This window comes from Passer montanus, unplaced genomic scaffold (assembly GCF_014805655.1).
Source record: "Passer montanus isolate IOZ18808 unplaced genomic scaffold, ASM1480565v1 scaffold51, whole genome shotgun sequence".
Taxonomy (NCBI): domain Eukaryota; kingdom Metazoa; phylum Chordata; class Aves; order Passeriformes; family Passeridae; genus Passer; species Passer montanus.
The window spans coordinates 4820287-4833841 of NW_024370041.1; the positions used below are offsets into that span (position 1 = coordinate 4820287).

The window sequence follows — 13555 nt, forward strand, 5'->3', positions numbered from 1 at the left end:
CTTTGCAGCAGATAAATAAATCAGCTGCAATGGGCCTGGCAGGGCACAAGCTGGGCAGAGAGAGGAAGGATGCGAAGGATTCATCCTCTGAATTGCAGCGGAGAACACGCAGAAAGAAGAAACAATTTTAGGCTGGGTTTTTTGGGTTTTTTTGTGCCTCCCTCTGGTGATGCCAGAGTGCAGGCAGGAGCTGGAGGAAGCACCAATCCAGGAGCAATGCAGAGGCGTGCATCCTCCGACACCTGCGTGCTGCAAGGGAAAGCCCTTCCTTTCTTCTCCCCCAGGAAACAGGCCAAACCTCTGCGTCTCCAGAAAAAGAACTCTGCGATGACTTCATCTCTCCAGAGCCCCTTCCACAGAGAAAAAGACCTAGCAGCCCTGTAATCTTGTCCCTACTGCTTTTGCAGTGTGCTAACTGCAGAGGAAATGGATGAACTGAGCAGCAGCACCTCCTCGCCTGCTTGAAGTGTGGTCACAACACGGCAGAGCTGCCAAGGTGGTGGCAGGATTTAATCTTGCAGCAAACAGTTTGCTTTTTGCAGTCCCATGTGGGCACAGGTACACTCGTGCACACACACAAGTGTCCAGGTGAGAAAAAAGAATAAAAATAACACTGTTTGCATCCCAAGATGCTGTGGCCACAGGCAGTGCTGCGCTGGCTGCTCAGCAGCAGAACCTGAAAGAACATCAGAGCCCTGACTGTCCCCAGTGACTGCAGCTCTGCTGGGGGACAGGCCAGCACCCAAACCTGACCCTAGGAACTGCTGTGCCATCGCCTCTAACGGGGCTGCTGCTGTCCAGGGGCTGTGCCTGAAAATTCCACCTTAAATTGGGCTGTGCTCCAGGGAGAATGACACAGGCAGTATGGTGTCATTTTCCTTTACCAGCGTTAATAGCTCCCAGCTGTAACAACTGAAAAAGTAAAAACAAATAAACCCTTTTTATTTCCACTCAAGATTATTCGAGTAATTTTTATTGAAAATATAAGATCTACAAAGCCATGGATACCCAGCGTGGAAGAACTCATTAAGTTAGCACATTCATCTTTAAAAGGAAAATTTCAGGTTGACCTAAGGTACAATAATGTTCAATTTAAAGTCTTGTTTTTCCTTCTGTAAGTTTCAAATCTCTTTTCATTAGGAGGTTCTGTGCAAGAGCTGCTTGTCATGAAAGGAAACACTTTACAATCCATGAATGTGTTCATTATATAATAAATGAACAGCAACAATATACTAGCCTCTTTTTTTTGTTTTTTTTTCCTGTTAACAGTCGTGTGTTAAAGTAAACTCTTATTTTTTTTTCCATGATTTGGAAATTAGTTACATATGCACCAAAGGAGCTAGTAATTTCTGCTGCTTGTCAGCTACACACAATGAGTATATTGCTGTGTGCTTTCCCCAACAATGAGGATTTTAGTAATATGCAAGGTGTACAGAATGTAATACCAAAACCTGCATCACAGAAAAGGTTAATTGTTTTCTTATTCAGCTGCCAGAGTTGATAACCTTAGGCCCCTCCCCAGAGCCAAAGTAGGGGTGGCCATCCATTAGGTTATGTAAATTAAATGTATACGTTTCCTTGTTGGCAAGTTCCAAGCAGTAAGCGAGAGTGCAAACAAGGATCTGTAAGCTGCCACAAAATGTATTCATATTTCTACTCCGTGTTGTAAGAGCCAAAGGGAGGACACGTATGTCAGATGTTGAAAGAACAACTGAACCTTTGCTTTTGATCATTATGGTCAGTCTGTCATGAGGTCTTGTATCTGAATGCTAAAAATGGCACCACACTTGGACATCCCATAGCCTTACACAGTACATTTGTGTTTCCCAAGCCACTGAGCGCTGGTCTCACAGAGACCCTGACTTTATAAGCTAACAAAAAATAGATTTGGGTGCTGAAGAATCCAAGGGAGGGCTCATACAAAGACAATTAACCCTCGCACCGAAACCTAATTTCATGATTTTACTTAAAGCCACACTGAATCAGTTGTGAGAGGGTGAAGATATAAATACACCTCTCTGCTTCATCCGTAAGAAGGTGGACAACTGACCATTTGAACAGAGGGTCTTGAAACAAAGCTTAGTTGTCCTTTAAACAATGAGAAGGAGAGGCATACATAAATGGTCACCAAGGCACAATATGACAAAGGTGAAGAGTCCCTGAGACTCTGGTCTGGGTCTGTACCATTCCCCTCCTTATACAAGTAAATGAGAACATTTAGGAAAATATAATACAAAATCTCTTACAGGAAATATAGACTACACTTGCTAAAATCACTTCCCTAAAAGTGTTTATAGCTTTTTTCTTTTTTTTTTTTTCAATTTTTTTTCTTTTTTTTTCTTCTTTTTTTATTTTTTTAAAAGACCTTCTTTAAACAGATAATGCAAAGACTGGTCCATTTTTTTCTTACCCGGCAAGCCAAGCTCTAATGACTTCACTAAGCAGAAGTTGTATTAAAATACATCTTCATAGTATTGCTACAATTTGGGTAAATATGTTCTGAACAGCTTGATGAGTACTAAATAAACTTTGCTGTTTTACAGCATACATTTTAATTTTTTTGCACTTTTTTAAGAATAGAAAATGCAATTATAGTGTGCAAAAGAAAAAAAATTAATTATCTTCTAGCTGAATACTGTAATTTTAAGCCATGCCTTCCATAAAAATGTATTGACATGTGTAAATAGAAGAGAAGAAAAAAAAATACAAGCAAACAGAGATTTCATTTCCTTGCAAGGAAAGATTAACTATCACAAACTGGATCACTTGAGTTCTGTATTCTTCAGAGAAAGAAATGGAAACAACAACCCATAAAACCACTGAAATGCTTCAAATGTCATCCATTCCACGGTAACAGGTTAAAACTGCCATGATGCTTTCTACTGCTCCCGTTAACATGGATAGAATGATTTGCTGCTGGTTGGATATTGAATACAAAAAGCAAAAGAAAGTTGAAATCATCCCACATGAAGTCATTATTAGAGCTGGCTTTTCCCCCATTTTGAAGTACAGTAGTGACTTGTAAATATGACCTTTTCTAAAGACCATTTGAGATTTGAAGATTTATCTGCCTGCTTCACCCAAAAAACAACTGCTGAAAGAATTTACTCTATGGAGCCCACTATACAGCATTCAAAATGTTTTGGGTTTGGGGTTTTTTTCAGGAAAAAATACCACAAAAAGTAGTTTTAGGTTTTTGTATCTCTGAATCACTAACACATTGTAGATTTCATTTATTCTTCCATGTTTGAAAATGGTTTCTGCAAAATCAAAATAAACTGTCAAACTCCCTTACACCATGCTTCCAACAGTTTGAATTTAATACTTCTTGAATGGAACGACATAATTTATTTCCTTTAATTTGCAGGATGGCTACATCAAGCTAGCTTTAAGTCACAACTGTACCTAACCACAGTTCTCTGCAGCAAACCCATGATTTACAATATCTAATATTGTGGTTAGAGTGCAGGGAACCGTGGGTAAGAAACCTCCATGTCAGAGCATTGTGGCTGGGGTTTCCCGGAAGAGTGGCAGTTGACACCTCTGGAATATTCATATATAAGTGCTTCAGTCAGATGGTCCTGAGTCGAGCGGGTCGCTCAGGCACTATGAGAGCCTGGCATTCAGTCTGCGGGAATGTGTGTACCCTCCGTCACTGGAACCGCTCTGCAAACTGTAGTGGTCTTCAGCATCACTGGCACTTCCAACACTGTCCATTTCACCTGGAGTAAACTCCATTCCTTCAATGTCTACTTCTAAAGAAAACACAAAAGGCACATTTTCAGAAAGTTCTAGCAACTGGGCCAGTGTCACACTTCAGTTGCAATAATTAAAAAAAAATAAGAACTGGCACAGTAATTCCTGAGGAAAGGATTGTCTTGTCCACCTGAGAATTAAAATCCCTTCGTTCCTCAGCCACATAAATATACTGCATGACAATAATAACAAATGCTTTCTCAGAACTGCTCCAACCTGCCCAGAGACACTGATTTAGAAACAAGCTGCCCCTCAGAGGTTGTTGTACTGCAGCACTGTCCATGGCAATTCCAACCATGCAGGTGTTGGCTGCCCATGGTGGGACCACCTGTCCCCAGGTAAGTGCCCCAAGACCGACCACTCAACCCCCCAGGGCCCCGACTGTTCTGCCCAGAAAATCCTCCAAATGGGAAAATAAGAAATGGCAACAGCCAGCTTGACAAGCTGTCTTAAATGAGAACCAAATGCAGAGAACCCTTGGTGATCGTTGCACAGAAAATGTTTTAAAATTTCACAATAAATAATGTGGAAATAATTTACTCATGCAAATGAATTAAGCCAAATAAGATTTGCTTTTCCATGAGAAAACGTTATGCCAGCCTTACCAATAATTTAACTAAAAATTCAAAACATCAAATGGTAATTGTTAAAAAAACTGGCAAAAACAAATGCAGGATAAACAGCTTTAAAACCACACATAATATTAACAGCTTCAAAACTGATTAGGAAAAAAAAAACATTTTTCAAAGAATGTGAAAAAGATGCCTTATTTTTTTAATATTCAAATGGCATTATGTTATAATTTTGTCTGGGTTTTGTTGAAAGCTTGGTTTCAGTTCCAAATGGCATTTCCTGGTTTCCCCACTCCCCTGTGGCTCGGTTACCTTGTTCAGAGTCAGTGGATATTGTTGATCCCATGCTGTCAGTGCGGATTCTCTCCATGCCCTGCACGGATAGCTGCTCCAATCTGCGCTTGAGGTAGCGGTGCTCCCGCTGTAATTGTTCTTTAATATTTAGAGCTTTTCGGTCCTGTTCTTCCAATTTCTTAAAGGGAGAGAAACACGGTCAGCTGACAGTTTGTACCCATAAAGCATAAGTAACTTAAGGTTTTGTTGTAAACAGCAATTTGAAAGCAATTTAAGAATTTTAATTAATTAATATAAAGTTCAAATTAAATTTAAAATTTCAATTTTTTTAGTTAGCATTCTGTAGAGGTCAGTACAATTTTAGCAGGTTGAATTTGTTTCAATGTAAGATATATGGTTACAGGGGAAAAAAAATTATAATTTAAAAAAACCCTCTGAGACTCTCTTGCCACTAGCAGACGTTCATTGGCTAAGAACAAATTATTGTTGCCTTGGTTGTGGAGAATATTTAAATCATTTTCTCAGGCGAAACCAGCATCATCTTTGGTAACTCGAGCACAGCTCAGGTTTCAGTGAGAACATAATGCATCTTTACATGAGCCTCTTACTTCACCTATCACCATAAAGGAACCATCATCAGCCTCTGAATGTTATCCCTCCTACTGCAGGCCATGGAAAATTTTAGCATTTAAAAAGCTTCATTAACAATAAGCAGCATTAATTATATATAGAAGGAGCAATTTACTAACAACCCTCTTTATTCTCTTTTTTTTCCTTGTACTTCTCCAGAGCAAGTATAATAATTCTGTGATATCATCTACAAAGTCAATGGTATTAATTCAGAATTTCTCAGCAAAGAGCCTGTGAAAGGATCCTTCACCTATCTACCTAAAATCTCCCCTCTGACAGAATAAAAGCAGGTATTAATTTTGCAAATAAAAAGAATGCTTCACACCCAGTGAAATGTGCTGCACTGTTGGTCCAAATACAGTAACAGGAATAAAGTGCCTTTTTGTATTTGAACTGAGCCCTTCTCCAAATCACTGCTAGCCATTTAAAAAAACTGACTGCATAGTTAGGGAAAAATTTGTAAGAGTATGATGGGATTAAAAGCATGAAGGATACACAAATCTAAACACCTTTTATTATAAAAAATTATCTATCTGATGCAGTAAATTACAGGTTGTAGCAGTAAAAGCACTCGTAAGAGTGAGCAGATTTCTCTGTGAGCTGTGTTTACATGATCACTGAGATTTAGGAGATGTGCAGGGAGTGAATGCAGCTGCTGAAGTCTCCTCCCTGCTGTCTGAATGAACCTAGGCTTGGTTTTCTGAGGAGAGCAGGCTGGGACAGTGCACAGCAAAATAAGCAAAAACCTTTCAGAGATCTTGCTGTTCCCATGCAAGCCTGAAATAAAAGTGTTTGAAAAAATAATTGACACCCCTGAATGGGGCAGTTTCCTGACTCAATGAAATCCACCTTCTTCCGCCACATTTTAAGCCCCCTCCCAGGCAATACACTCTGCAGATAATCATCATAGGTGGATACACAATGTTAGAATAGGAAAAGGGGCTGGTACATCCATGTACACAACAAACCAAATGTGCCCAATTGATCAGACTTCCTTTTCCTGTATTTTCCTGGCTGCAATCCCGAACTCTAACAACTATTTTAGGAAAGAACTCAGTGATTCATATCCAGGAGACTCAAAACCATCCAGTCTTTCAGAGCAGATCTCAATATATGGGGGGGGGGGGGGGGGGGGGGGGTGTGTGTGTGTGTGAAAAGTTGAGAACTAATGGTTGTGTTCCAAATGCCAGCCAGGCACGGGCAAGCTCTGGCAGGGCAGGGGAGGGAGCTGACCTGGCAAAGGGCAGCAATTAAATGCTAACCCAGTTTGGGCAGGTTCAGTTAAAATCTTAAAAAGAAAGTTAAACTTCGGTTTTCAGAAGATGAGTACTTGGTGCTGTGCAAGGCAGATTTGGAAAGAATCTGTTCCCAGCTTTTTTTATCAGCAGCTGAAATGGTAACTACAGGGCTAATCTCTCACACTCGCCACTTGTAAAAACACTTTTTCAATTTGTATGCATAAGCCCATCATAGGGGGGCAGCCCAAGACAAAAACCACATGCAGTGCCTTTCATGCATGTTAGCCTGAATTATAAACAAGAGGCCAAAATCTCCAATGGTAAAAACAGGGGTTGCCCAGCTGGAGTAAATGTGCTTAGAAGTGCTGAAAAAGTAGCTCTGTAAACTTGTTAATAAGAATGGTTTTGCTTAAATTAATCTTTATTTTTTCATATGAATTACACCCACTTCTGTAACAGCAGTGAATCTTAAAGCTGTGCATCAGCAGGATGTTCTCCAAAATATTCCAAGATTACTGGCAGTGTTCAATTTTGCCTGACACTTTTCTTGACCTGTTTCTCTGTAACACTGAAAAAATGCCAGATGAGTAATTACAGTCCTGGACACAGCAGCAGAAACCTGTTCTTTAACTTCTACATTTGAATACCTCTTTGTCTTATTTCTGCATATAACCCTGTTCCCTGAAAACAATGACAGTGAAAATGGGAGTGAAGGTGTCTTTGGAGAGAGAAGGCCTGAGGAATAATTTCCTTTGAATTACCTGTGCAAATGTAGAACCTGCACTGCTGCTGGATCATAGGTAAGATTTAAGGCTGTTTTTCATTTTAAACTTGTAACAAGGGGAGCAGCAACTAACAGGAGATTGAAATTAATTTTTTGTTTCATTTAAACGAAAACCTGGTCAACAAAATGTTGATGGGGTAAGGCTGATATGATATTTTTTATTCCTTTTTTTCATCATTAATGGATCTGGCTTCTTACATTTTAGCAAATGCAGTACAATGCTACTTTGCTAGTTTCTTAAAAAGAAATATATTAATCAAAGAACAGCTTTTACAGATTTTTAAAATTATAGCGTAAATCATTAAATACACTAGTTAGCAACTAAGAAATCACAAAACCACTGTTTTATATATCTGAGATGCTAAACTGCAAAACACTAAACTTTGACACTGTGACTGAAATCCCTGCAAGTAATAAAGGCCAACAAATCCAGAAGACTGGACATATGGATATGGATTTTGTGCGAAAATTTGTTTTCTCTCTATGGATACACATTCTGGAAGATTCTCCCTTGAAAGAAATAAAAACATGGATGAGTGTTTTTACCTTGATATGCATCTTAGCTCTTTTCAACAGACTTAGAGTGGTGTGTCTGGTGCTGTCCGGCCCGAGAGGCACAAGCTGTTTTAGCTGTTCCAAATATAGCCGGAGTTTAGCCCGCCTGCAATCATTAAAAACCAAGAGTTGTAGTGGAGTTGCACCCGAACAGAATCTCCTATATGCAAACACCATCTGTTTGCAGGATCTCTGTGCAGAACTCGAGTCAACCGTGGCTTCCTTTCCCCTCCCTTTGGCAAAGTTTCAGACCGAAAGGTCACTTGAAATGCAGTACCGCTGCTTGGCACACGCAGACAGGAGGCTCATACCTGTATGTCAGAGCAGTTTGCTCAGCCTGCTCAGTCCCATCTTAGCCAAAAGGGAGTATGCTCAGACATCTGAGACATCCAGGCAAGGCTGCACACTCAACCTGTGGCAGGGTAAGGCCAAAAACCTGGGATTTTGCTCCAAAGCAGTGATTTCTGCAGGCACAGACAGAGCTGCAGACCCTGATCCCCCTCTCCCCATTCCTATCCCTGCCTGCTGCAATAGGAGACACTCCAGCTATGCAAGCCAAGGGCATCCAGGCAGCTCTTCACAGCTCAGAGCTGTTTCCAGCCATGGTTTCCTCCACAGGGAGGTCCTGATGCCCTTCTCCTCCCTTCTACTGACCCACAGTCCTCCCAGAAGGAGACATTCTTCCTCACACTGCACTGTGTTTATTATAAACACAAGAAGAAACATTTCCAGCCATATTCCTCAACAACAGGCTCCTGCTTTCTCTGTTATTCCTTTGCAAGTATCACTATTGCTGCTTTCAACAACCTCTCCTGTACTACTGCCATATCTATCAGTAAAACGATGAGGAAGAAAGAACTATTTCTGCAAATGTTTTCCAACTAGAAAGCAGCTGGCAATACAACAGTCCATGAAAGAGTTGCTTGACCTATCCAAAACAAGGCAGTGGCCAACCAAAGAACTGCATGGGAGTGTGTTTCTGCAGTTACATCCTGAAGAAAATCTCTCCTGGTTTTAATTCACAGCCCTTGAAGAGGAATCCACACGGTTCTGCAATGAGAAATGGATGTGGAAGTGCTTCCATGAGTAACTGCTATCCTCCTTTCTGCCAGCCTGTGACAGGCTGAGCAAAGCCATGACCTGGAGCTGACACTGCCCTCACAGCCATGAGAGGAACTGAAGCAGATCCCAAGTGTGAGGTGAATAATCATCTTTTTCAAATTTGCTCGATGCTGCATGAAGGAAACAAACACTGCAGGGAACTCAACACTTCTGGTCAAGAAGGAACTTTCTTTTGAACAATGAGCTCAGAACCACAGTCCTGCATCAGTGTGTGAAATGGACAAACACTCTGGGGCACAAACACTCTTCAGCAGGCTTTAATATGCACCAAATGACAAATTAAGCATTTGTAATTGGAATGACTAGTGCAATGTGGAAACAACCTGAGAATTAATGGTGAAAAAACCCAAAGCAAAACAGAACTAATACAGAACAGTAATGACTACATACTCACACATTTAGTTCTGTCTGCCTATAAATCAGCAGTGTACTAGCTAAGAAACCACAAAGCATTTCCATAAACTTTTAATTTTTTTCTTCAAGACACTTAGGGAAAAAGGATTTTTGGTAAAAAATGTGATTGATGACAGACTTCTTGTTTAGGTCTGGGGTTTGATTTTAAGTACAAGGTTCTAAACTTAAGCATCTAAATGCTTTTATTTAAACAGTACCAACAAAGCTGACCAAAGTATTCACAAAAATAGCCCAGTCAGATCACCAGGCTGCTACCTTAAACTGGGATATTAATCTTTAAAATAGTGAAATACCCAAATTAGGGACTACTGATATTTATACAGAAAATCTTAACAAAGCAAATTTTTATTTCTGCATCTGCAATCTCTAACAACTACCTGGGGGAGTTGCATTTTAAATACAAAACCTTGTGTCAGGGACTAAATTCAAATAATCTTCTTGTTTTCTAGACGGCCTCTAACATACCTACATGAGTCTGTTTCACTCAGCCCAACCTGGATGCAACTGTACTTGGACTGATGACAAGAAAGTGGGGAGTGAAGATGAAGGAGCATATAGGAAGGGAGAGGAGAAAGATGGTATTAAACAGTAAATAGAGAGGTAAACACCTAGAAATGCAATGAGCAATATACTTGGAGCCATTAGAAGTCTGATAAGGAATATACAGAACTGTTGATTGAGATTTATTTAGTATTAATTCTGGAAAACACTAATGAAACCAGACTACATACTAAACTTATCCACCTCTTGCTATTTAAGGAAAGTCTGCTTACCACAGGGAGAAGAAAGCAAGGCTTTAGTGCACTTCCTTGCCATCAACTGGGGAGTTCACAGAAATATCAGGGGCATGGCTGTGTGCCTTTTTAAAGCACAAACTCTTTTATGTTACCTGCCAGCCCAGTAGGGCAGGACTTTACAGAAGTGCCATAAAGAACATGGGACTGCATCTAAGAAGAGTATTTTCAAGTGACCAGTGAGAAGAATTAAAAGGGCTGAATATGAACAAAACTGCTTTAAGGCTTTTTCAGTACTACCAGCTGATATTGATAGCAGTAAATGTAATAAACTTGCTGAAAAACCTCCTCTAACTTCACTTTTTTTTTTCTTAAAAGGAGTTTTTGTTTCATCTAATTACTCAACACCTCAGCAGTAAATGTAATAAACTTGCTGAAAGACCTCCTCTAACTTCACTTTTTTTTTTTTTCTTAAAAGGAGTTTTTGTTTCATCTAATTACTCAACACCTATGAATCCATTACAGATTTTAAAGCATAAGCTTTACATAGATCTTTACATAAATGCAGACATATTTATGTGACTAATTTGTATATTATAATCAATATCATAGATTGTGAATGCACAAAAAGAAGACCAGCCCACCACAACTCCTCTAGTACTGGAGTAAATATCCCCACATTTTTCATCTTGCATGTCTTAGAAAAAACTGTAAGAATGTAAGAAAACATTTCAGGCATGTTACGTTAACAGATCACACCAGCAGGAACAAGGGACTCAAACTTCACAGCAGATAAGTTGTCTTGTACAGACTCTGCCAGCACTAATTTCTCTCTTTTTCTGCAGGGACCTGACAGCTTTTGCTTTTCCTCGGCTGCCTGTGACCACAGGAGGAGGGAAAGGCACTCACAGAGGTAATCACAGCCAGAGCTGCTTTGTGTTTTGCAGCTCACGCCTTAAATTCCACCTAAAAAAATAACAAAAAGGGGAAAAAAAAAAGCAGCCTGTCAGAGCAACAGGGTAACAGTCTCTGTGCATGAAACATGGTTGAAGTTGGCTAATTATGCTCTGCTCCAGCTTCCAACCCCAGTGTGGTATCAGGCCTGGACACCAGAGCTGACAGAAAAGGGCAATTTCCTCATCTCAGGGGGATGCACAGAAATATCCCCCTCATCACTGATACTGATTTCATCTGGGAAGGCAGGGATCTAAAAAATGCCACCCAAAATCCAAATCAAGCCTGCAGCTCTCTGTTTTGGGTGCAGCCCCACATATGGAGAGGTGCATGGGTGTCTGATTTATCACCCTGTCCTTTGTGCCAGATGATAAAGGGCTTTCAGATGTTCAAGACCCCAGTGTTTCTCCCTAAGCAGGTTCACAGCAGGGTCCTCTCAGTCTGCTTTACAGCTTTCTAATGCTTGATAAGCCCAGGCTGGTCAGCATTCCAGGGCAGGGGCCATGTCTAGCAGCTGTCTGGTGGTTCCTCACATTCACACAGAGGACAAAGCCACCTGCTGCCATCTGACCCAAAGGCTACCAGCAGGAACTGCCTTAAACTGGTTTTGAATCCACGTAAGCCATGATGGGCAGTAGAGGCAGGGCTTCCAGAGCCCATGGCACAATGAACCCTGGAGCCCACAGCATGGAGGGAAAAGCAGCAAAAAGGTGATATTAATGCTTTTCCTATAGAACAAGGACATCCACCAGAAGACCATCACAGGAAGACCACTCACTGACTCTAGTCCTTGGACACTCCAGTTTGCTCAAGTGTTTGGCTGTGAAAAGGCAGGTTCATCACTTCTCAAAGAAAGGGTTGCCATACAAAGGTATATTAAGATCTTTGACCCTAATCAATTTCATAATTGTGTTAAATGAGTCTATTAAATAATAGCCAATAAGCTTTGCTGCATATACGAAATCCCAGAGGGAAATCCAAGCAGCACACCAAGAAATGGAATACTAAGATGCAGAAAAAAAATAAAGAAACAAGAAAGTCCATTGTTCACCCTGGATAATCTTCATTCCAAGGAAACTGCAACAACTCCAAGAAATTCCTACAACTACTTGACAGGCGGTTGCAATGGGAACAAAATACTTCTCTGTAGGGCTAAATAATACAACCAAAGGCAATGGCAGTGGATTCAGAGGTTCAGGGTGGACATTGGGAAACAAATTTTTTATTGGGACAGTGGTGAGCAACCAGAATAGGTTGCCCAGAAAGGCAATCCTTGGAGGTTCTTAAAGATTTACCCAGACAGAGCCATAAACATTCACAGACACACATCCATGTCCATGAACATGTAAACCCAAGATTGCCTTGGGTTTGCTAACCCCTTAGCATTTGACTCACAAGATTGTTCCCATTCATGTACCAGCAACACATGCCCAGCTGTGTGGCTTAAACTTGTGCCACTCTGGTTGGCAGACTGCTGGTAGGTTTGTGGAGTGGCCTGATCCACTGCAGCCTTTCCACAGGGGCTCTCCAGGGCTTTGTCAGGTCCAGCACAGCAGAGAGAAATGGCCTGCAGCCAGCCAGACAGCAGAGAGCTGCTCAAGCAGCAGTTGCACAGTTTTCTGACAGCAGCAAAGGTGTGTTTCCTAAACCATTCAAGTATAAATCTACAGGCTTTATTTAGAGGCCACTGAGCTGCACAAAGCCAGCTGCAAAGGCAAGGTGCATATCCCAAAGGAGCTGCTCAGTCCTTGCCATGGCATGCCTCAGCCAGGCCCTGGTGACATTAAATGGCCACAGACACTCATGATGCAGGGTGACATTACTGAGTTCCTGTGAAATGTGTGCCTGTCCATCCTGCCACCCCAGCTGGGCACTCCCTGCACACAAACTTCCAACAGCCCTCCACGTGCTCATGGTAGGTAGCACAGGGTGGGCATTTCCTGGAAGCTGCATCCAAAGATAAACAGTTCCCACTGCTGGCATCGTGTTCCTGACTGCCAGAGGTCACTTGCTGAAAGTGTCAGAAGGGCCATGCTCATCTATTTCTGAACAATTGTGAGCAAGAGCATAAAGCTCACTCCAGAGAAGTCAAATTGATGACAAGTGTTCACCTTGCACATCCTCCAGGTCTCACTCCACTGCCCCCGCGGGGCACAAGAATGACTCTCACATGTACCCATTCTCTGCTCACCCACAGCTGGCTGTGGAAAGGAAGGAGCAACTCTATCAGCAGTCTGTCATCCTGTGGGAATCCCAGAACAGTTCTGTCTGCTCCACACCTGCTCCTAGCAGATTGCCCAGTCTGGCAAAAGACCTGTCCTGGCCATACTGGCATCTTAGATACACAGCATCTCCAGCTGATGGAGGAAGGATCTGGAAGGTTAGGAAATGGCCAAAAAGCCACTAAATGTCTGTATTCCCACGCTGCATGCCCTGATTTTCCCTTCATGCTGGCTGCAGCAGTTGGCAGGGTTATACACGATGCTGCTTCCACATGCACAG

The 13555-nt window shown here is 41.5% G+C and overlaps 1 protein-coding gene across 3 annotated transcripts in view; it reads right to left on the reverse strand.

The window, feature by feature from the left end:
* Positions 1 to 938: 938 nt before the first annotated feature.
* The window catches only part of MXD4 (MAX dimerization protein 4), a 38697-nt gene continuing 26080 nt past the window's right edge, over positions 939 to 13555 (reverse strand). For all 3 annotated transcript variants that reach the window (XM_039723825.1, XM_039723827.1, XM_039723826.1), the window contains exons 4-6: positions 7821 to 7935; positions 4641 to 4800; positions 939 to 3755 (exon numbers count right to left, since the gene is read on the reverse strand). In XM_039723825.1, coding sequence (XP_039579759.1) covers positions 3607 to 3755; positions 4641 to 4800; positions 7821 to 7935 — 424 coding nt within the window. In that variant the 3' untranslated portion in view covers positions 939 to 3606. The remainder of the gene's footprint in view (positions 3756 to 4640; positions 4801 to 7820; positions 7936 to 13555) is intronic.